General features: G+C 43.8%; 1 protein-coding gene across 3 annotated transcripts in view; it reads left to right on the top strand.

Moving 5' to 3' along the window:
• The window catches only part of RANBP3 (RAN binding protein 3), a 55,734-nt gene extending 32,768 nt beyond the window's left edge, over nucleotides 1-22,966 (top strand). For 2 of the 3 annotated variants that reach the window (XM_086627960.1, XM_086627961.1), the window contains 13 exons: nucleotides 457-528; nucleotides 1,718-1,783; nucleotides 2,403-2,495; nucleotides 3,577-3,680; nucleotides 10,039-10,158; nucleotides 10,805-10,908; nucleotides 13,282-13,360; nucleotides 14,259-14,361; nucleotides 15,279-15,403; nucleotides 17,303-17,423; nucleotides 18,068-18,210; nucleotides 20,155-20,335; nucleotides 21,319-22,966. In XM_086627960.1, the coding sequence (XP_086484086.1) occupies nucleotides 457-528; nucleotides 1,718-1,783; nucleotides 2,403-2,495; nucleotides 3,577-3,680; nucleotides 10,039-10,158; nucleotides 10,805-10,908; nucleotides 13,282-13,360; nucleotides 14,259-14,361; nucleotides 15,279-15,403; nucleotides 17,303-17,423; nucleotides 18,068-18,210; nucleotides 20,155-20,335; nucleotides 21,319-21,362 (1,355 nt within the window). In that variant the 3' untranslated portion in view covers nucleotides 21,363-22,966. Of the gene's footprint in view, nucleotides 1-456; nucleotides 529-1,717; nucleotides 1,784-2,402; nucleotides 2,496-3,576; nucleotides 3,681-10,038; nucleotides 10,159-10,804; nucleotides 10,909-13,281; nucleotides 13,361-14,258; nucleotides 14,362-15,278; nucleotides 15,404-17,302; nucleotides 17,448-18,067; nucleotides 18,211-20,154; nucleotides 20,336-21,318 lie in introns of those variants that run through there. The other variant, XM_086627962.1, reaches the window with a different exon arrangement.
• The last annotated feature ends 4,800 nt before the right edge of the window (nucleotides 22,967-27,766 follow it).

Here is a 27,766-nt window from a genome sequence, read left to right on the forward strand (position 1 = left end):
CGTTTTTGCCCTCGCAGGACAGTTCAGACAGGTTGCCAAGCTCTTATGCAAACTGTGCTATTGCTCTGCAGCCTTTCGAGGAGCCCAGGTGTTAGCTTCCACCTCTGCACAGGTGTTCTGAAACGTTTTATGTGTTTTGTAATGATATTATACATTCTAACATCACTTTTAATTCCTAGTTCAGGTGCAATTCAGACCAGGAGTCTTGTGTTTATCTTCCCTCCAGAATAAATGAAATTTGCTCTTTCTCTGTTTCAGGAGTAACTAAGGAGATTTTATGGACAATTACCGTTTTACTTCTGTGACTGTAATACTGTTTTAGTTTAGAAGAAAGAAAAAAAACAATGACTAGAAAAATAATTTTCAATTTGCAGCCTTGATATGTGTGGGAACAGAGTTGATAATTAAGAACAATATACACAACTTCTCTTTATTTTTATTTTTCCTTGACTGCAGTAACAAAGAACAACGTCTTTATGCCATCAAGCTTCTGTGAACCCTCTACAGGCAACTCTGACTCAGAACCAGGTGAGCGTCCTCATTTTTCAACTTTTTCTCAGCAAACTGCTGTCAGTCTGTCGTGCTCCAGAGTACTCTGATACTTGAGAAGTTAGACCCTGTCTGGGAGAATGGACGTCGTGATGGTTCTGCTCTTACAGCTGTTCTCTTGCTCACTTCATTGCTTGATTTCATGCTTGCTGGAGGTAATTAAACTAACAATATGAAATTTCTTAAATGGTTTGGGAGTGGTGGTGGAAGACTGCAGTATGACTGTGCCCACCTGTTAACCTCAAGATAAAGCTTAAGGGAAATTTTCTTTTATCTACTTTGGATACTGTTTTTTTGATATCAGAAATCAAATGAACCACCATCTGTGGTCATGATAACGTTCACCCATGACCTGTGAACCCTGTGTTGACAGTACTGCTTGTTTTGTTGATCCTGGCTGTTCTGCAGTGTGATGGTGTTGGTATCGCTGTGTAGCACGTTGTTATCTTACGCTTAAATGGCATGAGAATAATGAAGTACAGTGACATGTAAGGTGCTGAGGCTGTCTTGTTCTGAGCACAGCCATTGTGCCCCTGAAAGGAAACATTTCATAATTACACGGCGTAAGTTCTTAGGAATTTGTTTTGTAATAGCTGTAGATTTATGGGTTTTTTTGAGAGATTTTTTTATTTTAGATAAAAGCCTTAACTGAAGTCAGTACAAGCAAAGGAATTTTTTACCTTCATACTATACAAGTGTAAGGTAAAAGCTAATGGAATTACAAGAAACTAATATTAAGCAATTAAGTTTAATTTATGATAATTAGCAGTTGGGTGCTTGTTAGCAGCTGTCATGTTCAGTCACAATTGAGGTTGTCCTTTCTTTAGCTTCGTTCTCACTTAAACCCCTGTTAAGTACCTCTGAGTCCTTCACAGAGGGAACTCCATTTCTCTTATGAAAATGATCTGTTTCATGTTTCTCCTGAAAAACAATTTTGAATTTTTTTCTTGCAACAACTTACCTTTCTGTCTGTGATGTATACTTGCTGTGATTATCACTGAAAATTCAGACTTCTTTTGAAGAAGGGAATTTGTTCTTTGGAAATCTCCTTGTGACTTTAGATGTTTATAGAACTGGTGGATTGTTAAAATGGGTAAAGCATGAGGAATTTTGACTGAATGAATGTATGTGTTACAGCTATGTCCTTGTCGTTTTATTTTACCTCTAGAGGAAAAGAGCAGTGGATTCCGGCTGAAGCCACCAATACTCATCCATGGTCAGGCACCTAGTGCAGGTGAGTTTCATGTTTCTCGCAGCAGTACAAAGAAACCAGATCAGGTATTTTATTTAGGAGATTCCCCAAACTGCTGTTGTAACTGGAAGGTAGCGGTACCTGTGTTTATGCAGAAAATATCTCGTATTCTCCAGAGTGGTTATGTCCACGTACACTGTGTAATGTGTACAGACATACCCAGATTTTGGCTTGGATCAGTCATGCATTTGTGAAATGCATCTCCCGGTTGTCTCTGCTTAGCATGCTTTGATTCAGTTCTTAGGGCAGTCCTGGGCTTCATGGACTCAATTCCTTTGGTAGCAAACTGGAACGAAAGGGGTGCACTGAACAAGTTCCAGCTCTTAATGGGCACTCAGTCTGGGACTAGGCTAGAGCTACTGTGCTTTCCTGGATAAGGTAGATCATATATTTCCAAGTGTCTTTTAAGGCTAGGAAGTTGTCTTCTCTCTTTGGGACTAATTCTATTTTGAGGCTGAGGGAGGGATGGGAAAGAAGAGGGTGGAAGCTTTTTAAATGTCTGGTTTTCCGTTGTGTGTTCTGTTGGAAGCAGTTCCAGAGAAGATTGGATTCAGTTTCAACTTTAAAGCTTTATAGCTCTTGAAAAAAGTTGTACTTGCAGGTCTCCCTAGCCAGAAGCCGAAGGAGCAGCAGCGAAGTGTGCTACGTCCAGCAGTATTACAGGCGCCACAGCCAAAAGCTTTCTCACAGATGGGTAAATAATGATTTTGCTTTCTAGATACCACAGAGGCAGAACAAAAGTACAAAATCTGTTTAGTGTAGCAACTTGATTTTTACCAGCATCCACCTTTGTTTTTTTAGGTTTTCAGAAATGAAACATCTTAAATGTTAAGTATACATGTGTTACACAAACGATAACACAGTTGAACCTTCAGTTTTTGTGTAGGATGACTGAGGTTGCCAGGCCTCCAGCTGTGGTGTAGTCCTTGCTTGGTTTTCGGAATAAAGAGACTTTTAAGAGTGTGGATTTGCAATCTCAAGTGACAGTATTGACCATGGTGTAATAAGCTATCGTTGATCAATGGAACAGGAGTGGTAGACTTCAGCTAGCTGCACAGTGATTTTAAAATGCCTGAATCACTAGAAGATGCCTCTATACCTGGGGACCATTTTGGAGTTATGACTTTGAGATGCACTTTTAATTCTTAGTTTGGTTGTGTATATTATGCTTATTGTAAAGGAATTTGATATAGCTTATAGAAATAGGCATGACTGAAAACTGGAAGTTAAAGCAAAACAAACTGTTCAAGGTGTCCATGTCTCCTAAACTCGTGTTTCCCCAGTCCCCTGCCTTTTGTTGTTTGAAAGCTCAGTTGAACTGAAACAGAAGTAACTTCACTTAATGCTGAATCGGGCATAGAACTTAACGTTCCTAGCTTGATTTCTTGGCGTGCCTGTTGGCACAGATTGGAATCTACAGAGGACTTAATACTGGGGTACAAATTCTCAGTGGGAGCTCACTATGTAAGTAGCTCAATCAGTCTGGAGAGGAGCCCTGCTGGCTGTGAACAGTGTTAAACTGGAGCAGGGTGGTTGCTTGAAGCTGTATGTGCTGAAGTCCCTGTAGCATTTGTATGGATTAAGTGACTTTTTGCTGACTTGGTCTTCTGCATTTAGAATTTTGATTCTGCTAAGAATTACTGAATCATGGTTCTCATCTCTTGCAAAATACTATGGGAACTCTGTAGCAATGCAATTTGCTATGGAAAACTTAGTACTTCTAGGATAAATCTAAATATCTAGAGAATTTGTCTTTTTTTCATTCCTTATTGCAGTTCTCAGCAGTGGAACCAACGGTGTAAATATCCCGCCAGATTCTGCAGCCGCATCAGAATCACTAAGTAATGCAACACTGAAAAGTTCTGACTCTGAAGACAAGGTGAGTTGGAGGAGGAATGGAGGACACTCAAGGTGACAGACTTTCAAATAGTATTCTCTGAACAGAGCCTATTTGTTGAGTAATGCGAGTGCAGTTTCATCAGTTGTAGCCCCCTTGTCTAACCATATTGTGGTAGTATGCTTTAGGTATGGTAGTAGATTTTATATTGTCCTAATAGAATGCTATATTTGTCTTTACTAACTCAAGAACTGTAACAAAGATTTACTGAATCCACAGTTTAGCATGGTTTTTCATACCTATTTTCCTTCACAAAATATAAAAAAATTGCTCGGTACTGCTCTTAATCTCACTGGTTCCCTTTAGTCCTTCTGGCTTTATTTCTAGTCTTGCTGAAAATCTTACTGCTGCTTGTACGATGCCATTCCTACCATAGACGTTGAGTTTCTGCAGTGAGAGTGTCATGGTTCAGTGGGCTGATAGTCTGAATACTGCTTTTTCATGTGATCAGGTTGCCTGAAGAAATAAATTTTCCTCCTGCAGATTCATCTGTTAGTCTGTGTGAAGGGAGTGGGTCAGCAGAGTAGGGAATTGTCTTCTATAAGCAGGAAAAAAAGCTGTTGTCTCTAGTGGCTGTCACCAGGTCTGACTGCTGTTCCTGCCAGGCCAGGGATTAGGAAGCATTTTTTGAATTCCCGTTCTTGTCTGAAAAGGCTTTGTTTTTGAGCTGGGCAAACTGAGTAGCTTGCCCGTGTTCAGCCTTCCTTCTCAGGCTGCCTAGCAAAAAGCGATCCTCTGTCCATGGATGATGACTTTACTGGTGGTGTCTTGATTGCTAGCAATTGAATGTGAACGGTTTTGGGAAATGTGAGGATGGAAAGCATAAAGGCAGCTGAAGCCAATGAGTTAAAGAAGCTCAGAGACAGGAGCTGATAGTGGGTAAAAACCCAGAGGCAGCAAATAAGTTTCCTACAGGAAATGGTAGAGGGAAAGTGCAGGTAATGAGCTGGAAAGCTTCAGCTAGAGGAAAAGGCATCTAAGTGCATTAAAAGTTGTTTATTCAGTATCTTGAAAGGAAAGTAATGAATTAGTTCCTTCTCTGCTCTGTGCAAAGTGTGTCCTTTCCTTCCTGCAGGCATGGAGCTCACTGTTGGCATCTTAAGATATGTTTACTGAGAGTGTGAGGAGGATGTTTGGGGATTTTGAGGATGGGTGGGTTTGGGGTGGGTTTTTTTGGTAGCTTCATTAGGCAGTCGGTTGCTTTTTGATACCACGTTGAGCACAGAAGTAGTATAGTTAACAGTGCAAGAGTATGCAACTGTTCACTTGAAATTCAAGTCTCAACTTTGAAATCTGAATATCTAATAAGAAAGACTTCAAGTGTGCATGGCTTTTTAAGGTTTAGTGAAAGACTACTGCCATAATTAAGTAGCAATAAGTAAATTCATTGCATGGATCAGTATGAAGTCTGCGTGGAACGTGCTTGTTGCCTCTATGTGTGTCATTAGGGAGACCCTCTATACGTTTTTAACATCCAGAAGTTCTCTTGACTTTTTTTAATCAAAGTCCAGAAATACTGGCCTGGGAGGAAGTTTTCTGATAGAAGGAAACTCCTAAATCTAGACGCTAAGGATCGCTGAAAACTAAATATTAAATAGTAAAATTGCAAATGTTCAGTTATGAAGCTTTATACCAAGGAGTGTGGTGGGATGGATATTCTTCATTGTCTTGGCATTTGTAGCCAGGATGGACCATCTGCCTGGAGCTTTCTAGCACAGCTACAAGTAATTGGAATTCATACCGTAGTTGTGTTAAATGCTGGAATCTCTGCCGAATATTAGATTGCCTGATGAGAGTGAATGGTTACTTCTGGAATTAAAAGTTTCATATTAGTAATAGTAAGTGCAGACCTGTGGCATAGATTTGTACCATAGAGAGGGAGTTTCCTGGCGAGGGCAAGTACATCATGTTTTGCAGTTACGTATGAGCCTGGTGTGCCCTCATTAGAGCAGATGTAAGTCATGGTCTTGCTTCACTGGCAGAAGAGATTTTTCTTTGAGGTCTCTGTCTTGTGCTTACAGAAGGTAGCAGAGTGGGAATGTTCTCTATCTGGTTGTTGTCCTACTCTGAGCATCTCTGTGGCAGCCTCTACCTGTTTGAGCTAGGGCTTGTGTCTCTGTCTTGAAAACCCTCAGGAAACTGCAGGAGCTCTAAGCAACATAGTCCTTAGATGGGTACAAACTGCAGCCTTCTAGTGAACCTCCCTTGCCTGGTGGGAGAGTTTGGTGGCTGAAAGTCATCAAATGTGCAGGGAAGCTTGGTACGCAGCTGTTCAAGCCTACCATGCAGCCCTTGGCCTTGTTGGCATGAAGAAGGACTTTATCCAGAAAAAGGAGGACCAGTTAAGGAGATAGGCTAATGATTTTTCCTTTCATTCAAGAGAACGCTCCTTTACCCTGCCTGCACCATTCAGTGGTGGAGGACTACTCCCAGCATGCAACACTGGCCCATTTGTGACTACCAGCAGAAAAAGGATGTCTTTGAAATGCCTGAATTAGAATCTGAAGGCAGATGATACAACTAGCTTAGGCAAAGGTTATGTCCCTTAAGCATAAAATCAGATTTGCATAACTCCTTTGGACCCAGTCTGGTTGTTTTCCCACTGCTGCTTTCCCCTGTGCGATGTGTGCAGAAAGTGCCGTGGCTGTCAGCCCATCTGAAGCACCTGTAGGCAGCAACACCCTGCATGGGAAACGAACAGCAGGAGTTGGATCCATGTGCAGTGGCAGTAGCATAACCTCGATGGGATCATATACAGGAGGATCACTTGGACAACTGGGGTACTGAATTGGATTCACACGTGCTTTTTAGGAAGTAAAGCAGGAAAGACAAGAAGCATGGGTTCTGCTGTGCTCAAGCTGCTTGAGTGCAGAGGCTTTGTTTTGGGAAAGGTGCAGAGTTGGTCAAAGCTTTAGAGGTTAAGATCAGAAGGGAAGGCGACAAGGGGGAAATTAAGGCAGACCTTCACTAGAGTTGGACCCATCAAGAGGAGAAAGTAGCTAAAGCTCTTGGAGAACCAGAAGCATCACAATTGCAGACCTTGGTTCTAAAGGGGAACTTTTAAGTACTTTGACACCTGACAAAATGGCAACATGTCTTTGTAGAAATACTCCTGGAGATTTTAGAAGTAAATTGAGGACAGTTTTTTTGTTTGTTTGTTTGTGAGGTGTTTTTTTATGCAGGTGCTGAATAAGTTGACCAGGGAGGGACTCAGCTGGACCTGGTATTCTCAGCAAAGAACTAGTTAGAAATACAGAGGTCGAGAGCAGCTCTGATTGCAGCAGCTATGAGATGGGAAGTGGGGAATATAAATAGCAGAATACAGACCCAAACTTCAGGACAGAAGACTTCAGCTTGTTCATCGAGCTTGTTGGTAGGATCTTGAAGGACAGAAGGGCTCCAGCTCAGGAGAGCTTGTTATCTTTATGGACAACTGCCTCAGAGAATGAGGAGTTTATCCCAATGTGCTGGAAATGGTGCAAGTATGGCAGGAAGCCAGTGTGGATGAACTAGGAGCTCCTTAAATCCAGAAAGGGAAGTGTGCATAAGTAGGGAAGGAAGTCAAGGTACCCAAGAGGTATACAAAAGGATTGCCTGGATCTGTGGGGAGAAAACAGGGAAAGCCAAATCTTAGCTGGAGTTGGAAGTGACCGGGGATGAAAGAGCTGCAAGAAGGGCTTCTACTGGTACATTAGCAGCAGAGGCAAGATGAAGGGAAAATGTAGGCCTGCTGCCAAATGTTGGAGGAAACCTAGTGATGAAGGACATGGAAAAATCTGAGACAGTCAATGTCTTCGTCTTGGTATTTACTGGAGAGATCTGCTGTCAGGTCTACAGGGTCCCTTTTCCTAGGGGAGGTTTGAAGGAGTGACTTACTACAGTAAAATCACTTAAAGGCTGTCTAAAACAGTTTGACGTATACAAGTCCGTGGGACCTGACAAGATGCATCCATGGATGCTGAGGGAGCTGACTGGTGTTACTGTGAGACCACTGCCTATCATCAAAATGTTGTGGTACTGTAGGGGGTCCGTGTTACTGGGGAAGAAGAGAACATGGCACGCGTTTTCAAGAAGGGCAAGAAAGAGGATCCAGGAAAGTAGAAACTGCTCAGCCTCTTTCTCTCCCTTTTTGGTGAAGGAGTCCTAGGATATGAAGCACCTCAAAGTGATTGAGAACAGCCAGCATGGATAAAACACGGTGACCAACCTGACTGATTTTTTTTTTTCTCCCCTCTGAGATGATTGGCTGTGCAGAGAGCAATACTTGTTGGTTTTGAATTTAGCAAGGTGTCTGATGTGGGTGGTCTCCAGTATCATCGTCATTGTAGCCAAACTGGAGACAGATATACTGGCTGGGTGAAATTTAAAGTGGGTGGAAAATTGGCTGAACCAGTGAGCTTCCAGGGTAGCAGCCAGTGGTTCAAAGCCTGATGGTGGTCCATTACTAGAGGCATTCCTTTAGGGCTGATATTGAGGTCAGTGCTAGATCATATTTACATGAACAACCTGGCAAGGTGGAGCAAATCTTGTTAAGTTTGGGGATGCTGGTAAACTGAGGGAAGGGGAAAATGGTCAGTGTGTTGGAAGGCAGGGCTGTTCAGAGAGATCTCAACAGGCTGCAAAATGAGCCAGGAGAAACCAACGGACAGTCAACCTGATCTAGTTGGAGATATCCCTGTTCCTTGCAGGGGGGTTGGACTAGATGACCTTTGAAGGTCCCTTCCAGCCCTAACCATTCTATGATTCTATGAAATGCAAAGTCCTGTACCTGGGATGAGAGAACCCATGTGTCACCAGGACTGGGGAGCGACTGGCTGGAAAGCAGCTGTGCAGACAAGTGCTTGGAGAACCTGGTGTTGCATGAAGGATGTTGAGACAAGTTCTCATGTACAGAATTTATTAGCAGGGTCTGTAGCTGGTAGTATTACTTCTAAGGATAACAGTTATTTTATTTTGGAGGATGGGAGAGCAAAAAGGGGAAGAAAAGGGAAAACTTCCCATGGGCCAGCCAGGAAGACAAGTGACAGGGGTTCCCCAGACTGGCATCTTTCCCCTGGGCATCCTCTCCAGTGAAGCAGGTGGTACTCTTCTTATAGAAGCTATAGTTTTCAGTATATGCTCATACTTTCTACTTTCTTGGGTTTTTTTTTTCTGCTTATGATTCTGTTAATGCTGATTGGAGCATACTTTGGTGAGGAGCAGCTGCTGTGTGCTGGTTAGCTGCTAGGCTTTGTGCATGCATATTTTTGGGTCTTCCAAGGTAAATCAGAAGCTACATGGTAGGAAATTAGAAGTGAAGAGAGGAAGCAATTCCTGTGCTGGCTGCAATTGCTTCCCAACACCACTGTAAGGGTTTGCAGGTGCAAGGCCCTGAGTATAATGGGATGAGAACTGTAGTATGAGAAGAATGGGGGAAAATACTGCCCTGGCAGCTGCAGTGACAAGTTACAGAGATGCTAATAGAAAGGAGGCTGCAGAGGTGCAGGATAGAAGGTCCTTAGCAGGACAAAACGTTCAGGAACCTTGATGTCCTGTGCAGCAGTGATGAACAATTTGAAGATGAATGAGCAGTGCATCCTGTTAGTGACTAAGATAACGTACTGGGCTGCTTTACTAAGACTGCAGCCATTAGGTTCAGAAACACAGTTGTTCCCCTGTACTTGCCACTGGTTGGTGGCATCAGGAGTATCACATATAGTTTGAGGCTTGCCGGTACGTGAAGGACATTTGCAAACCACCGAGGTGACTAGTGGCTGGAGCACATGATGTCTGATGAGAGTGTGAAGAAACCGAGTTATTTTCTGCTTGGACTAGGAGAGAGAGGGAGTTGAATTGTTCTCCTCAACTATCTAGTGGTGGGCTGTAGCAAGACAGAGGGAGACTTGGAAGTACCTACCAAACAAATGAGGCTACTGGTGTGGGGAAGGGAGATTCTAGTTGGGTGTCAGGACAACACTATTGTGTTTAGTGCAGTCGAACCTCCAACCAGGCTACCAAACTGTAAAACTGCCATCCTTTTTGGGTTTTTTTTGAGACTTGACTGTATGAGGTCTCCAGTAGCCAGCATAATTTTGAAGTTGATGCTGCTTTGAGCACGGTTTGGACCAAATGATTGTTAGACATCCCCTCGAACCTGAACTGTTCTGTCATTCTTTGAAAAAGATGCTCTACACAACAACAGAGGATTTTTTTTTAAATGCAAAATTTGCCTTGTAGCTCTGGAGATGTTAATGGCTTTTCATTGTAAATGGCTGTGACTCACATATCATAACATGTGGTTTATGTTATGTTTAAAGAAACTCGATTGTGTAGGCTGAAGTTTTTGATTTCTTTTCTTTAGGCAGGAGAATGTCAGAAGAAAGAGTCCCACGATACTTCAGATGATGACAGCTGTGAGAAGGCAGAACTAAATGCACAACAAGCATTTGTATTTGGGCAAAACTTAAGAGATAGAGTTAAGGTAAACGCATACTGATAATCTTGACTAGGAGTTGTCGTATTTGGGGACAAGCAGTGGAACAGATCGCTTGGTGGATGAGCATTACGCATTGTTTAAGAAGTACTTTGAAGCCGCTGTATAACAGGGTTAAAACCTCCATGTGTATATACAAAATTAGAAGCTGTGAACACAGTTTGGTTGGCTGTTTAGTAAAACTAGTCTTCCAGACACTTAAAAATTGATGCTGTTTAGTAATGTAAGATGCTTTTTCAAAAATAAGCGCATCTACTGCAATCATAGGTAATCTAAAGCTCAGTGCAGTGTAATGTTTTTCTCTTACCTTTTGGGTCAGAATTAAGTTGAAATGTGTTCCTAAGATGCTTCCATGCAACCAAGACTTCACAGAAAAGATGAGAAAACAAAAATAGGGCAGCCTGGTTCAAACCCGTGCATGAAGTAATTGAGTTAGGTTGTAAGTACCTCCTGATGAAGACAGGTTTGCACGGGTTTCCTGGCATAACCAACAAAAGTGTCGTGCTGGGACCTAAGCTGATATTGTTTTGTTGTAGAAAGTGCTTGTGGATGGAACATTGTCTTGGGAAGGAATGAGCTGGAAATGTTATGGTCAGTAGTTAAAACTGTCATTATATACTTGTTCTTTTTGTAGCTAGGAGATGAAAGTGATGAAGCTGCCGATGCACAGAATGCTGGCCTTCCTGCATCAGACATACCCTCTGCAACAAATTATTTTCTACAGTACATCAGTTCCAGGTGAGGTTGCAGGGAAACATCTAGGACGGTTTTCCTTATTTTGTGTTCAAAATTATTTGTGATTCCACTTTTTATTGGATGCAGGGCTTATACTGGGTCAGTGGGAACCCAGGCTTCTGAAGAATGAGGTGGCAAACTTTAGATCTGGGGGAATCCTCAATCATCTGGGCAAGGAGATGCATTTGACAACATTTACTTGACCAGGTCCTCACCAAAAACTCTTCAGAAAACTAACAAGCATAAGATGAGAGAAGTTCTTCTCATGAATGATTAGAAAGAAGCAATGATGGAATAAATTGGAGCTACCAGTAGAATCCTGTAGAGATCTGTGCTGTATTTGTATTGTTCAATATGTTTCATATGATATGGATAAAGGGAAGAATAGTTTTTTTTTAAAAAGTTATTTTTTCATGATAATGAGCTTTTCAGAGCAATATAGAGGGCCCATATGAATAAGAAGCAGCCTAACTGTGGGAGAATTTCTGATTAGGCAGTAGCATCAGCAGAAATTTGATGTAGGTATCTGTAAAGTGAGGCAGCCAGGAGAAAACCGTGCCAATCCTGTGTGTACAGTTATGGCTCTGAACTGGCAGCCTTCACTTAAGATCTTGGTGTGGCTCTGAAAATACTAGCTTGGTAGTGGTGAAACAAATCAAGTGGTGTTACAAAAAGGGTAGAAGACAGAAGAGAATTTCTTGCTATTCAGAGCTGTGATTTCAAGTAATAACTGGAAAAGCATGAGGTGGGGAAATCACACTGAGAGCAATGGAATAGAGGGACATCTCTGCTTCTTGAAGAACCTGAACTGCAGGTTGTTTGAGGCCATGAAATAATTGTAGAAAAAGCACCGATGTGTGCTTGCCTTGCCCTTCTGTTCTGCATTTTTAAGACCCAGTTGTTCACTATGAAGTAGACACTGGGCAGTTTTGCAGTCTTAATCCCTTTTGACATCGAGCGTTTCAGATGATGCACTGGAGAGGGGGAGAGCACCAGAGTGACTGTGTGGATGCCAGATCAATGCCTTTCCAGAGACACACTCATTTTTTTTTTTTTAAATCACACTTGGCAGACAATAACTTCTAATATGTCAGCTTCAGACACTGCAATATTTGTTTATATCTTTCCACTTGTATGACATCTACTGCCATATTTCAGTTGAGTCTTCACTTGGGGAGGAATTATTCACAGTAGGTCAATTGCCAGAAACCTTGGTTTTGGTTTGCCTTTAAAAAAAAGTAAAATCTAAGTGTCTCTAAATGGAGTTGGCTTTGGCTTTTAGCTGAGACAAGACATCATGGCAGTCAACTTGTAAAAGGAAAACTCATCTCTTTGTGTAACACACTGCCAGTCCTTTAAAAATTGTAAATGTAGTAGGTCACATGGCAGATAGTGGTGGATTGTATTGAGCTCCCAGTTGGCATTTGGAACCTCAGAGCTGTGGCATTTGATTGCCTTGCTAGGCAAAACTTTCTTCCTCTGAGGATTTCCTCTGTACTTTGAACCTCCTTATTCAGAAGTAGCAACTCTACATGAACGATTTAAAGGTGTGTTTGTTTTCGCTTGGATCGTGTGGGGACGTGTCGTGCCCCCATTGTCCAAGCTTAGTGTAACACCCATAGGCGCGATTCCCAATGGTCTGCGTTCCGCTTGTTCACTTGGAAAGCCCGTTGACATCTGAGAGAGATATGCCTGAAGGGAAGGCAAATGAACAATGACTGGTTAAGTTTTTGAATCTGTAAAATAGTAAAACTATTGTCCTTCCGAAATGGCATTTAAAATCTCTTAATAAAAATGCCATATGGGAGGAGGATGCTGCTTCTGCAAGGAAGCTGTGAAGGCTGAGATTTGATTGTGGAACTCCTTGGGAAGCTGCAGCATTGCAGCTAGTCTGATAAAAGGTGTTGCTTATCCCCACTATCTTTGCTTCAGTTTTGATACTGCTGGTGGTTTTGTTTCAGTTCTTTTCCCTTTCTGAGAAAATTGACCTAAAAATGTGTAGCGTTCAAGTTTGTGCATGTAGAATACCATTTTAAAAAAGTGTATTATATGATTAAACAGTGAGCCCTCACTTACCATGCAGCATTGCTTAATATGTAATTGGATATCTCAAAGGAAAATGCTTACAGTGGCAAAATCACGTGCCATCATTCTAAGAGAATTCTCATTCGGTGAAAGCAGTACGTGCGCTCGTGGTACTGAGTTGGATCAATTGTCGCTTATGTTTGTGTCAACCAGTACTTAATTTTTTAAAGCCAGTGACAATTGCTCACTTTTTGAGGAATTTTATCAGTAGAAGATAAACATGTTTTCCTGACTTATAAAAACCCGTTTTGGGGTGTGGGTTTTGGGTTTTTTGTTCTTTTTTTTTTTCAGTGTAGAGAACTCTACAAACAGTGCAGATGCATCTAGCAACAAGTTTGTTTTTGGACAGAACATGAGTGAGCGAGTCCTAGTGAGTATCCGCTGTGTACCAAGTGTTGGAATTCTGTGAGTAGCTTGCCTTATGGATTCTCACTCAGGAATTTTGAGAATTTGTCACAGGAGCACGGTTTTCTTTCAGTGGTTTCTCTTGTAGGTAACTTATTTTGCGTGCAGCACGGGGGTTTCATTATGAGCTGTGTCTGCAACAGCAGTGCTCCCCAGGATTGTCCCCAGGATCGCCCTGACAAGCTCTACCCGTGTGCGGAGATTGGGTGCCTTCTCTGCAGCACATGTGGTTCTCAAGTCTGAGCACTTTATGGCACAGCTACTTTAAATCACGGCTTCAGTACCAGTATTTGAGGGTGGTTTATGTTTGCTGCCCTCCAAATTGAGAAGAGGTCTGTTACATGACCCCCTGGCGATGGGGTTTCAAGTACAGCAGTGAGGAAGCTCCCTCAGTACTGAGGTGTGATTCGGGAAATTGTTTGCTGTGCACCAGCCTAAGGTGTAACTTCTGGTGCCTCACTGCTTCCTGCTGTTGTTTTTGTTGCTCTGCTGGTACTAAAGGGAAGCATTTAATGCTGTGCCTTCACACCTGTCTGACCACTGAGCAAGGATTTCAGTCAAGTATACCTTGAATTCAACAAAGCAAAGCAATTTCAGCTACAGTTCAACATAACTGCAAAATAAGGGTTGAAATTTGGTTTTGGTTCAGGGGAAGATAATTTCAGCTGACTCTCAGGTCACACTCCACTCAGTTCCTTTGCCAGGGTAGCTGGATCGCTTTTCCTGTGAAAGCATGTCATCTGTGGGATCCTCTTCTTGGTTACAAATGCTAGGGCTCCCCTCAGCAGTTGATCACTAGTCTTTTCTGCAAAATTAGTGTATGCTTGCTCTCTTCTGTTTACCTCCTCTTCTTTTTGTGATAGAGTCCACCAAAATCAAATGAAGGTAGTACAGAGAGTACTAAGGAGAATGCTGCTACAGAGTCTGGGTCTGAATCGTCTTCTCAGGAAGCCACACCAGAGAAAGGTGAAAAAAAAAAAAATTATTTTAGGAATAGTAGTTAACGCTTGTTTAAATGATTGCATTTTTCAATATCCTGTTACTCTATAAAAACATAACGTTTTTGTGTTGCTTTACTGTCTCCTGTAACCAAAGATACAGGCTAGGGGCAGGAGGTGACATGCTGGGTGCTAGAGGTTCTCTTGTCCTTTTGTCTTTAAAATTAAATACATACAGGCTATGCTGTCTTCTTCATGGTCATTCTGTGGTGTTGGGGGTGTCTTCAGCAGAATGCAAGTAGAGGGAATTAACAGAGCAGGTACTTGGACCTACAGAATGCAGAAGAAATGTGGCAAACTTTGTTTTTAACAATTCTATTGTACTTCCAGTGACTGAACGTCAAATGTATGTTGTATTGAGTGGACGCACCAAATGTGTTGATTTGAACCAAGAACTGTTTGCTGGATTCCAGACTTCTGTGACTCCTCAGATTGGCAAGATTTTCTGGAAATTTTGGGAGCTATGGGTTCTCTCCAGCAAACCAAACCAAACCTCTTGCAAGCCAAGCCAAAATAAAAGTGGAAAATTAATGGTGCTGTACCTGTGTAGGCACAACTGTATAGCTGGTAGCAGTATCAGTGCTGCTGGAGCACCTACAGACATGTAGGTGTCCATGTGTTAGCAAAGGTTTTGAAATACTGTACCTGGGGACAGAGTTTTTCAGTAACTTGCCTCTTCTGTCCCTTTTGTCGTCTTGTGCTTTTAAAACAAGTCTTAAAAGACAGGCTTTAACTCCTGCTTTAAAATTCAGTCCTGTTCCTAATGTTCTATTAATGTCCATCTTTTGTACTTTATTTCTCTAAATTCTGGTGTACTTGTGAGACCTTTATGAATCTTAGGTAATTATGTGCTAATCATTCTCAAACTTTCAAAATGTTGTTCAGCCAATAATATTTCAGAGTCACTGGCAGAGTCTGCAGCAGCCTACACTAAAGCAACAGCACGGAAGTGTTTGCTAGCGAAGGTGGAAGTGATTACTGGGGAGGAGGCTGAAAGTAACGTCTTGCAGGTAAGGAGGGGGTAGAGGAGCTTTGAGTTCGTGGGGGTCCAGTGAATGCAAAGCACCTGATTCCTACAGCTCAGCCACCCTCTGCATCTCTGATGTACTTTCTTGAGTTAACATGCAAACTTTGGACATTTAATATCAGATTGTTACTTTGTTGGTTGTTAATAAATTTTAGTGTTTGGGCCACTCAAGCAAACCTTAAGCATGTTTTGCTGAATCAATCACATAAAAGCATCTATGTCCTACAAAACAATTATTTGAGTAACTTTTAAATTAAGATGATTTTTTTTTTTAAGCTCAGAATGGACTATTATGCCAGCAGTCTGGTTTCTTGCATAGCAGAAACCACAGAACAGTACTCAGGAATTTGTCTTGAGGTACTTAACTGAATTAGTGCCATTTTAGAAGGACATTCGGTCATGACTCAGACTCCTGATTTTAATTGTGATTTATTTGACATCGGAGTCATTCATTAACTTAAATATACTTATTAACTTCAGTAGGCCCTTAAAAACGGGCAGGGTTTTCCTGTAAAATTAAGTGGTGTGTATATATATTTTTTTCCCCTCCTCTCTTTATCCTCCAATTATAGTTTTTTCTTGATCTTTTAAGTTTCTCAGCACCTGAACTGCATTATATCTTAAGGATAGCTTTTGCTCTCACAGACAAGCTGCTCTGTTCCGACACCAGACATGCCCTGTGTCAATAACTGACGTGTATCAGTTACACTTGCATTATCCTACAAAATAATAATCTCTTAATGTTTGTCGTCTTGAACTTCTTTTTACCAGACATGAATGCTCTTTAAAGAGTTGTTCTGGTAATTCTCTGTTTCTGTGTAATTCGTAAACTCCTGGCTGCTTCATGTAGTGGAACAATACACTGAAGAGGTGACAGCCCTGTTTCACTTAGGAAATCCACAACTGTTAACAGTTCTGTACTTAATAGAGGACTGATTTGCATGGAATATGTTGTAACTTAACAGACCCCTCACGTAACTGCTGTTTTTTTTTTCCCTGTGAAATTTAATGCTCTAGAATCCCAAATGGAACTTGTACAGACAGAGTTAATGTTGCAGAAATTAAGTATACAGAGCTAGGTGTTCTGTGGTGGAGAAAATGAGTGAAACGGAGGGAATGAAAATGGAAATATATTCTCCACCTAGTGCATGCATTTATGTGAGGAACTTGAGGGGTGACAATTTGAAGTATGAAACCTCAGTGGTGACAGTGAAGATGGATTAGAGAGGGGAATATAAAGTAGAGGTGTTTGACAGGGCAGGAAGAAGGGAGGTTTTATGGGAAGCAGGAACAGCCCTACCATTAGGAAGTACAAAAGGTGTACTTTTTCAGCCTGCCAGGAAGGCAGGAAAAATACCTCTTGTTTATTCATGACTCTGTGTGGGTCAGACTTTATGAATTGATAATGACCCAACATGTTTGTTCATACTTTCTTCCTTAACACAGGAAGAGTTTTGCTTTGCTTCCATTGTGCTGGGTCTTCCCAGCAACAGATACCACCTTCAGTGGTGCAAAGTGCACTTAAGACTTTTAAAAAAATCGACTGATTTAAGGCTATAGATGATTCTTACCCAGTCTCTTACCACAAATAAGTTTCCTCTGTGGAAGTTTGTACCTTATCTGAAAATTGTTCTTGTTGTTTCAACACAGGTGTTCTTCAACAATATACAGCTTCTGTTAATGAAACCTTATGAAACCAGACAGTATGTTTTGAGGAATTTATTGCAAAAGAGAGGATGACTACTTTGGTTTCTACAGCTATAAACAGTTAAAAATTCCAATGTGAAATCTGAAATTTTTTTAACTAGCTGTAGATGACTAAATGTGAAATACATTATTACTTCAATCAACCACTGTGCTCTAAATATATTTTCTGTTACAGATTCAGTGCAAGCTGTTTGTATTTGATAAAAACTCTCAGTCTTGGGTGGAAAGAGGTCGAGGACTTCTGAGGCTCAATGATATGGCCTCAACAGACGATGGAACATTACAGTCTCGGCTGGGTAAGAGGAACCAGGGGAAATGAGGTACTGGATAACAGTCAGTGCTATTTGCATAGGATGCTTCCATGACATACGGCAGCATCCACTTTAGGATGTCTTAGCTACAGCAACTCAGAAGCAGTTTGGACCTTTTGCTTCAATTTATGACCGTTTCCTTCAAAGAGACTGTCTTGTTGTATCTTCCTATAGTAGCAGATGTTTGTTACTTTTTTCCCCATAAATGCAAGCTTTATTTAGCAACTTGAGTAGGTGACTAGAAGTTTATGGTAATGTACTTCTGTCTGGGCGCTTTTCTCTTTGGGACGGGGTGCTTGTGGCAGGGGGAGTCTCTCTGGGTAGTGCACAGTTGTTCAGACTGGCAGGAATGGGCATTAGCCTGACATGATGAGCGCAGATCCAACCACTGAACTTTGATGTATTAACGTATAAGACTTTGGACTAAATATCTTTAGACGTGACTGATAGCCTGTAGTCGCCTGCATTCTTCTGATTAACAGTTGTGACAGGATTCCTGTTTCAAGGGCTTTCCTTTGATGTTCTTTGTAAAGAGACTTAATCATTTGCACAATAAAAAGTCATGTTGGCTGTTTTGAGCTTCCTGTTGTGTCTTTTTCCACCTAACTGGTCTTATATCTTGGCTTTAGTGATGAGGACTCAGGGGAGTCTCAGGTTAATCTTAAACACCAAGCTCTGGGCTCAGATGCAGATTGATAAAGCCAGTGAGAAGAGTATCCGGATCACTGCCATGGATACAGAGGACCAGGGAGTTAAAGTTTTTCTTATATCAGTGAGTACTGCTTTTTGTTTACATCTTAACCTTCTTATTGAAATTGGTTCTTGCGTAGATTGTAGTTGAGGTAACATTCCCATTCTTCTTTGCACCCTACCTCCTTACCATCACCCCCTCCCCAAAGATAAGGGGCTTGGCAGACTTTGCTTGTCTGAAAAGCCTTACTATTTGTGAAGAAATTCCACATAAAAGGGCGCCCTAGGAAGCCAGATTGTCCAAAGCATTGACCATGGAGTCATGGGATCTGTTCCACGCCTACTGAGACTGTAACTGTAGTGTAAGATTACTGCAAATCACTTTTTGCTATCGAGGGAAATAAGCATTTCATAGATTTCTATGTAATAGCTTAACCAAAATTAGATCTACCAGAACCTGTAGCATGGGAAAGCTGTCGCTGTCTGTGTGCAGTGTGAGTGGATGCATAGGTGCTCACTGGAAGTGAAATACTAAATACCTGTCAAGAATACTTTGTTAGTAGTTAAGGGTAACACATTTTAACTTTGATTTTCTTTTAATACATAATATTCCAAGCAGTAGCAGGACAGTGAAAGTGATTTCTGTGCTTGCTAAATGGGGAAACAGCAATGACAGAATTACTAAAACACTTGGGAGATCATGATACAGTCAGCAAGAAAGGTCATTCTCTAATGTCTGCTAAGAGCACTTGCAGATTTTGAGAGGTCTGAACACATTCTTTTGACTTACACTGGTTCTGCACAAGGGCTTGCTAAAGAATTGAGTGTTCTTACGGAGCAGAAATTAAGACGAGCAACAAATGTTCAGCTTCCCCTGGGACATAAGGTTTGTGGGACTGGGATCTGGAGCCCCAGAGTGGAATTAATGATACCAAATATCCATTGATGAAGAAAAAGCAGTGGAATTAATGGGTAACTTTTTCTCAGGATTTTTCTAGATATGAGAAGTTGGAGTTAATTTGCCATCAGGTTATTCACTATTGATTTTAGTATCATAAAAGATATCTTGTATGGAACAATTTATTCACTAGAGCTCCTTGCAGGGGAATTTTGCAGATACAGAGGTGACATTTAAGTGACAGATGAGGAGGATGGAAACAATTTTTTTTGTGAAAGAATCTGAGAAGTGGGGTCGTTACCTTACAGTTAGCTTGGGATAACAGTAGTAGTAGTTAATATGAGGACTTAATTGGCATAGTGAAGACAGAGTTTCACAATGTTTGAAAGGAGTTCTCTTTTAGATAATGTCCAATAAATACTCAGTTCAAAAGGCCTGAAAATTGATTCTTTTGAAGGCATGAAGTGGCCATTAGGCTTTGAGAGTAAAAAAGATACATTCTTGGACAGGTTGTCACAAGTGCTTCCCTCTGAAACAGCTGACCAATATAAAAGAGAGTGAAAATAAATAAATAAAATGGAATAATCACCTGCCTGCATGTTCATTCAGTTTTCTCATTATAATCTTGTGTTGAAATTTTATGTCAGTGCATCATGAAACAATTAAGTGACTTGATTATGATGAACTAGTATGTGAAGTTGAGTGATTGACAAACCTGGAAAAATCTGTGCAAGACAAACTTCTCTAATTGAACATCTTTTTAGCATAAGCTTTTGGCAGGTGTCAGGAAAGCTGTGACACTCTGGATGAAGAAGGTTGTATAAAATCAGCTAGTACTGGTTACGTTGGCCAGAGACAGTTGGTGCTGAGCGGAAAGGAATATACTCTCACCCTCAGAGAGGGTGTATCTAGCTATAGATATATAGGTGCCATATGGGTGCTAGTATATCTAGCACCTTGCTATGTGTACCACAACCCATTCTGACCTAGCTTGAAAAACCCTAGATGAGAAAACTGAAAAGTAGGTTGTGACATTTGGTATGACTGGTGTCTGTTACGTAAGCAGGGGTTTATTCTGTTTTAATTCCTTGCACCTTTTTCTTGTTTCTGAATATTAAAAAAATGTAGGCGAGCTCTAAAGATACAGGGCAGTTGTATGCTGCGTTACACCATCGGATCTTGGCCTTGCGGAGTAGAGTGGAACAAGAGCAAGAAGTCAAGAATGTAGCACCTGAGCCAGAGGTAACACAATCCAATGAGGAAGACAGTGATGATGATGTCATTGCACCTTCAGGATCAGTTGGAAGTGGTAAGCAAGACAGACAATGGGGTTTCCTGTTTTCCATATGTTTTTCTCTGAGGTTCTTTAAGGCAGACTGTCCTCTCTGTAGTAGTGTATTACAGATGTACTTCTGGCCTCTTACTTCTCACAGGTGTTTGTGGAATAGGACTCATTGCATGAATTGGCTTTTTGAATGCAACTATTTCTTGCTGCTTCTCCAAACTGGTAAAAAGGCCCCTCTGCTGCTTCCATCTGAGTTACCTGTCACAGTTTAGCAGAGGGGATGTGAGCTTCAATTAGTTCTAGCTTTGTTTACGAGATTTTTAAGGGGTCGTTGAGAGTTTCATTTTTACCTGCAACATGGCCAAGGCTTGCACTTAAAACCTGAGATGACTGTCTGGGACCACTTTGAGCAGGCAGGATCCAGACTGACCCCTGAGTAGAGTGCTACTGGGAAAGCAGAAGGTTTACAAAGGGGCGTAGAAAGAGTGCAGTTTCGTTGTACATGAGGAGACCTTAATTTAAAAAAAAGCACCGGTCTTTAGTCTGAGGAAAGCTCCCCTCTGTACTGCTGACTGGGGAGTCATTTGTGCTTTACTTCCCTAGAGCTTAGACCATTGCACCTTTGACAGAGACCAGTCCTGCATCCTGATTCAGTGCAGGGGAGAAAAAAAGAAGGAATGAATATCAACAAAAGCAGTGAAAAAGAAGGAATTAATATCAACAAAAGCAGTGGGTGGATTGAAGAGACTGGAAACTGAGCTTTTAGGCTCTGAGATGCTACTGGGATCCCCAAACCAGAGTAGTCAGGAACGTAAAATTCTGCACAGGACAGAAGTTAATCTGGAGCAGTAAGATGTAAGTGGGGGGGAGAGAGAACTCTATGGTTCTTGTCTGTCTTTGAAATCCTGAAGCTGAGACTTCTGTAGGCTTCTCAGGTAGAGTTTCTTATTGTAAGGCAAGAAACAAAAGATATTTCTTATGACAAAGAACTGCTTTGTTTCTTTCAGGTCCTAATGACGAAGGTGACGGGCAGAATGTTGGCAGCACATAGCAGATGTGAGCCGATCTGCTTGCAAGGCTGCTATGAACACCATCTTGCAGGCATCTCTGGATACCCCAGGCCAGCTATTATTTCAGGCAGTGTTGAAGGCTCCAGGACTTAAGAACTGTGCATCCCTGTTCTGTTTGTTTGGTTTTTTGGTCTGGATCAGTAGATTCCACACAAAAAAAGCAGACTTGGAAACTACCTGAATGTGGTTTGGGACGTGAAAGCTCATCATATTGATGAGCCAAAAAAAAAAAGAAAAAACACAAACAAACAAAAAAAACCAAACCCCAAACATTTCCCCTCATCCTTGTAATTGAAATGGCACATTACAGCTTGTCACAGCTTTTCATTGGGACCTTTTGACTGTTTCTTCAGTAGTTCATGTCTTGCAGGCCTCCGAGATAGAACTTTGTGACATGGTTCCAACTCGAATTCTGCCTTCGTAACCCCTGCTCCCCCTTATGAGCTTCTTCCACCTGCAGGGAAACCGTGTCCTCACCAGTTCCTACGCCCACTGACTGCCCTTTTGGCTTCGTTCTCTTTTTGGACTGCAGATGGGGCAGATTGTTTTTACCTTTCCATCCCAGTGTAGGTTGTGGACACTGTTGTTCCCTGTCTAGTGGGTTTGTAAACAGAGAGAAACAAAACAGTATGGTTCACCAGAAAAGCTTTTTTAATGCGGTAATAAGAGACTTCAAAATCCACAGGACGTTTCACTAACTCCTTTACTTTCTTCCCATTTTGTTGTTATTATTTGGGGATTTATATTGTGGTGATACTTTTTTATTTCAGTTTTTCAATAAGATGATGGTCTTGTGTGTTGAAAAAGTGAAACTATTGTTTTGTACTGTTCTTTTCTGTTACTATTTAAGGGAGAGCTAAGCCACTATATATAATGGATGTTGCATAGTTTTTCTTAGAAAAATATGTTTCTGGCTACAGTAAATTGTAGGAGGCATACAGGTTACCCCTTCAGAAAAGCTGATGAGAAAACAGCTGTTAGCCCTTGGAAGAATAAAACAGGCTCATGTAATGAGCTCTGTCAGACATTAAAATAATCTGTATAATAAAGCAGCTCTCATTTAATGGCTTGATTCAACAAGCCATTTAAGCACTTGCCTGACTTAACTACATGTGAATAATCTTATCAAAGTCAATGCAACTGTTCATGCTTCAAGTTGAGTACATTTTTAAATATCTTGCTGAATTAACAGCCTTAAATAGAAAATTAACTTCTAACCCTTCCTGTCCCTGTTCTGTTTCCTGAAGTCTTGCAGCATGAAGAAAAAGGTAATATTGCCAGCTTTGAATAGTTTGGGCTGAAGGATATTGTATTCTGTTCCACCGAAATAAAAGCAAGAACATGTTTTCCTGTGTGTAATTCTGAGGTACTTCTACTGTAACCGTAACTCACTTTTGCTTTGGATGTTTTCTAATCATTTGGGCCTTTTATGTGAAAGTTGAGTTTTATTGTGTTATTAAAACATATGGTATATTCTTGTCCAGCAAAGTTGGCATTTGGTAGTCGCCAAGAACAGTGACCAGCTCACTTTCTGTATAAATTTCCCAAACTGTTTTATTTCCTTTATAAATAGTTTAATGTTTAATTTTACCTGTTGTCCATTGTTAACCACTGATGGAGTCTTCAGCTGTTGGGGCAGGGGGGTGCTTTGCTTTTCCTGATAGCCAGCCAAAGGAACATCCTGGGTTACTGTTCTGGGAGTGAGAAGGGCAAATGATTAGCTGTGCCACTGCATTTGTAATTTATCTGGACTGTCTGCTCATGACTTTTTGCATTTCGTTGTGGTTTTTTTTCTCCTTAGTTATGGGGGGTTTTTTAACCCTGCACAAACCTGTTGATGCACCCCGTCTCATGCAGCGCGCTCACAGATGCGCAGTGTTTCCTGGTGCCCACCCTCGCAATTGTGTCTGCATCACAAGGTCTGGGGAACTTGTGTATTTTCAAATAAGTGATCTGCATTTTGGATCTTTTTACAGTGAGATACTTAGATTGAAACTACTCCTTTTTTTTAAACTACCTTGCAGCATGAAGCTGCTTGTTGTCAGCGCAAAGTAAATGAATGAGAGTGTCAGCAGGGCCTACTTGTGGAGAAACAGGTGTCATTTCCTGGTCTCAAACTCCCTGAGGTCTGTGCAGAGTCTCACTTTGAGATGCTTTACCTGAAATGCAATTGGCGATGTATGAAGATTCAGAAAAATGAAACAAGCATACTTGCTTTGGGGTTTAGTGGCATACTCAGTCACCTACAGCATTCTCAGAAAGTCTGGCAGTTATCTACTGATGCAAACTTTATTTCAGCTGGAAGCTTTGCATGTATGTTTATAGAGAAGACGAATGTCTTCATGTGAACCACTAACAGAATCGGCCATAGGTGGAGTTCAGGGTGTGCCCAACAAGGCGTTAGGCCGAAGCAAAACTCTCAACTTCATTCTCTGCTTTAAGCCTTAGTGAGCCAGTGACAGGTAAAACCAGGTAATGCCCAGATGTTTTGAAAGGCTTGTGTAAAACTGTCATATCAAGATGTATGTGGGAACTGTGTTAAAACTTCTGTCGGAAAACAGGCAAACAAACACCCCAGGCCCTGCGGTGCTTCCTGTGCTGGGCAGTGGCTGTTTGAGGGGAGGCTGGTGATGACCAGGTTTGCTGCTTACACCAGTCTTCCCCTTGCACCATCCTCCTGCTGCATCTTTGCTCTGAAGTCTGTTGTTAACTTTGGATGTTGTTAGCAATTACTGTATATCTTGTTCTGGCTGCTGACTGGTGTGGGCACAGCCTGTCAAATTTGCCGGGGCCGGGGGGGGGGGGAAGCTATAAAGTTGAGCACATCTGATGGGGAAAATGTTGCAAGAATGGTGGCGTTACCAAAACCAGAAGTAAACCTCTTAAAAAATTAAAAATAAGGTTACATCCACAGGAAATAAAAACATTAAGGTAAGAAAATGTGCAGTTCCAGCATCTTTCTGTAGTCCAGTTCCCAGTGCATGCTGCACTGCTTCAGAGAGGGCAGGGCAGGGCAAGGTCGAAATCAGCTGGTTCTCAGCAGCCCTCTGCTGAATCCAGGCCGGGCAGATGTCCAACTGGAGAAGCCTGCAGGGATCAAAACCCACAACTTTGTACTGACTCTCCCCGTTCCCGGTCACGGAGGTGCCGATCCCATTGCTGAGGTGTCGCTGCCGTTAAATGACTGTTCCTGACACGTCCCATGCTGCAGTTTGACTGGTCTCTTGTTCTCCCAGTGAGTGTAGAAAATGGTTTATTTCCTTGCTAGAAACATGTTACATATTTGAAAATGTACCATGTTTCCCCGTAATCTTCTCTAGTTTAGGAATTGGAATGATGATAATTGCCATAATTTGTCATGCAAGATTTCATTAAACTGACTTTTCACTGTGCGCTTTTCCCCCCTTGTTCTCTGGTCTTTGTGCACTGACTTGTTTCAGCTGAACTCGGAGCTCCTGATGCGGGTGGCAGATAAATCCAGACAGAGTGTTACAAAGGTATTTTCATTTTCCAGGGCAGCCTTTTTCTCCATGTGAAGATTAGCAGGGAGCAACAGAGGTGCTCAGAGAGAATTGCCAAACTAGACTCTTTTTTAGGTCAACCTTAATTCCTGTCTCCTAGGTTATGGCACAGGGATCTCGCAAAGAAATGCTCCAAGGTCATTTCTGTCAATAAAAGTCTCATTTAAAGACAGGGTTCCGAGTTCCCTTTTGGTACCTGCTTTCGAGGGCTTGGAGATACGAAAGCTGAGTTTGTTGTCAGGAACACCGGTAATTCCGTTGCTGGGGGCAGCGAATGCCTTTTCCAAGGGTACCTGTGAACTGAATGTGAGGCAAAGCCGGGCTCCGGAGCAGAGAGTGGCAGGAGCTGGGGCCGTGTCCGTGAGTCCTGCAGGGACCCGTCTGTCCTGGCCCCCCCGCCAAAGGGCTGCTTCCCTGGGGAAGGGGCCAGGGGACTCCCCCCGCCATGGCCCGCCCCGCTGGCCATGGCTCAGCCCTGGGGGCGGCTCGGTGCCCTTCGGGGCTCGCGGGCTCTGATGTGGGGCTCGGCGGGGCTTTGGCACCTCTTGGGTGCCCTTTCCCGGTGCCCCCTGCGCTCCCTGCCCCTCCCACACAGGCACGGAGCCGTTCTGGAAAAATAACATTTAATGGAAGAAAAACACAACAGAAAAGTTCCCATGAAACATAGTCTAACCCCCCTCCCACCACCGAGTCCCCCCATCTCCCTCTAATTCCCCCCGGCCGCCCCCGTGCTGCCCGCCAGAGCCCTGCGCTTGCCGGGGGGCTCTGCCCAGGTGCTCGCCCCCCGCTTCATCCCCCGCCGTTCTGCCGTGGGAGGCTGGGACGGTGGCAGGTCCCAGCCCGTGTCCCCCCACAGCTCCTCCGCCTCCACCCCCAGGTAGATTTCTCCCAGGCTGCAGGTGCCATTGGTGGTGTCGGGGATGGTGTAGCCGGGGTACAGCAGCTCATCCGGTAGGTCCAGGGAAGGGAAGTCACAGGGCGAGTCGGCTGCGCTGGTGGCACCAGTGTCCCCAGCCATGGGGATGCTGGTGGCACCAGCATTGCCAGGCATGGCGATGCTGATGGCATCAACATCCCCAGGCATAGGGACAATGGTGGGACCGTCCTGGCTGATCTCCACCTCATCCTGGGAGACACTGAGGAGTCTCAGGGCTTCCTGTAGCAGCATCTCCTCGGTGACTTCAAGGTCCCCCACCAGTTTCCTGTGGTCTTGATTGTGGGGGTCAGCAGAGGGGCTGGGGGGGACATCACTGCCGGCAGAGATGCTGGTGTCCAGGGGTTCCTGCGTGGTGGTGGGGGGGTGCGATTGGCCCCGGGGGGTCCCAGAGGCTGCCCAGGCCGGGCTGGTCCAGCAGCCTCCGGGACCCCACAGGCCAGCAGGCGCCATTGGAGCGGTGCCATGGCCCAGCGTGGAGGCGCTGGGCCATGGCAGGATGGTGCTGCTCCAGTGCGCTCTGAAGCAGCCGGGTTCAAAGCAGCAGCTGCATGGGAGCCTGTTCAGCCCTGGGTGGGTGAGAGGGAGCCGTGTTGGGCTGGGGGGACCCTCGAGGGGCACCCACCCAGCCAGGGGCAGATGGTGGGGATGCTGGGAGTGCCCGGGGGTGCCGAAGGTGCCGGGCTGGCAGAGCAGACAGGGGTGCTGTACCTGCTGGTGGGGCCGGGGGGGCCATCCCCACTGCGGGTGCCGGGGCTGCTCCTGCCCGGGCAGGTGGCACAGGGTGGCTGAGGCTGGAAGAGAGACGGGAGCCATGAGATGGCACCTCCGCTCTGGCCCCAGGAGCGTCCCCGGGCTGCAGGGTGGGTCCTTACCTCGGGGGGGCAACATCTCTGGTGGCCCAAAAGGCTGAAACAGCCACGGTGCCAGGCTGGGCTGGGAGCCCCACGCAGAGAGCTGCGCTGCTGCCCACGCCATGGTCCGTTCTGGCAGTTGGGCACTAAGGACTCTCTGGGTGTTCCGGGACGGAATGTTGGGGCTCCCTGTGTTCCGCCCCTCCCCCAACTGCCGCCCCAGCTCCTCCTGGAGAGGGAGAGGATTCCAGGGGCCGGGGTGGCCCTGGCCCCTTCAGGTGGCCCTCGGGGGCTGTAGGTGCAAGTGCTTTTTGCTTTAAATGGTGGTTTTCAAGGGCAGAAAGAACAAGTTCCTCCAGCCGAGCCGTGCGGGGACCTGGCTCATCCCTGATGAGATGCTGGGGCTGTTTGTGCTCTACAGGACCCCAGCGATGGGGTTGGCACCAACAAACTGACATGTCAGGGGTGGGGTGTTCGGTGTCAGATGGCACACACTGACTTCTGCTCCCTGCTCTGCAGCTGTCCCATCTTCCCCGTGTGTTTGGGACACTCGGTCCACCTTCTCCTGGTCCGTAGTCCCTGCACGCCCGAAACCGCAGTCGCCAACCTATTTGGATCTCTTTTCTGATTGTTCCCATCAAGAGGGGAGCCTCATTGTCCCTGTCTCAGCCCAAATCAATTTGGTTGCGGCTGCTCCAGCGACAGGTTTTTCCATCTTGCCCTTTGGAAACATTTTCAAGCCAAACCCAGCTGAGGTGCGGGAGGGCTTTGTCTTTCCACCACGGATGGCCCGTGGGAAGAACTGGTGCGTGCTCCTTGCCACAGGCTGCGTGCCGTCGTGCCCTGCTCCTGCTGCGGCAGGTTTTTTATTAGGATTCTGTTTTCCCTCTTCCGAGTCTTGTGGCTGCTTTCTGCGTGGGGCCGTGTCCGTGAGTCCTGCAGGGACCCGTCTGTCCTGGCCCCCCCGCCAAAGGGCTGCTTCCCTGGGGAAGGGGCCAGGGGACTCCCCCCGCCATGGCCTGCCCCGCTGGCCATGGCTCAGCCCTGGGGGCGGCTCGGTGCCCTTCGGGGCTCGC

Source organism: Tauraco erythrolophus, chromosome 28, assembly GCF_009769465.1.
Source record: "Tauraco erythrolophus isolate bTauEry1 chromosome 28, bTauEry1.pri, whole genome shotgun sequence".
NCBI classification, from domain to species: domain Eukaryota; kingdom Metazoa; phylum Chordata; class Aves; order Musophagiformes; family Musophagidae; genus Tauraco; species Tauraco erythrolophus.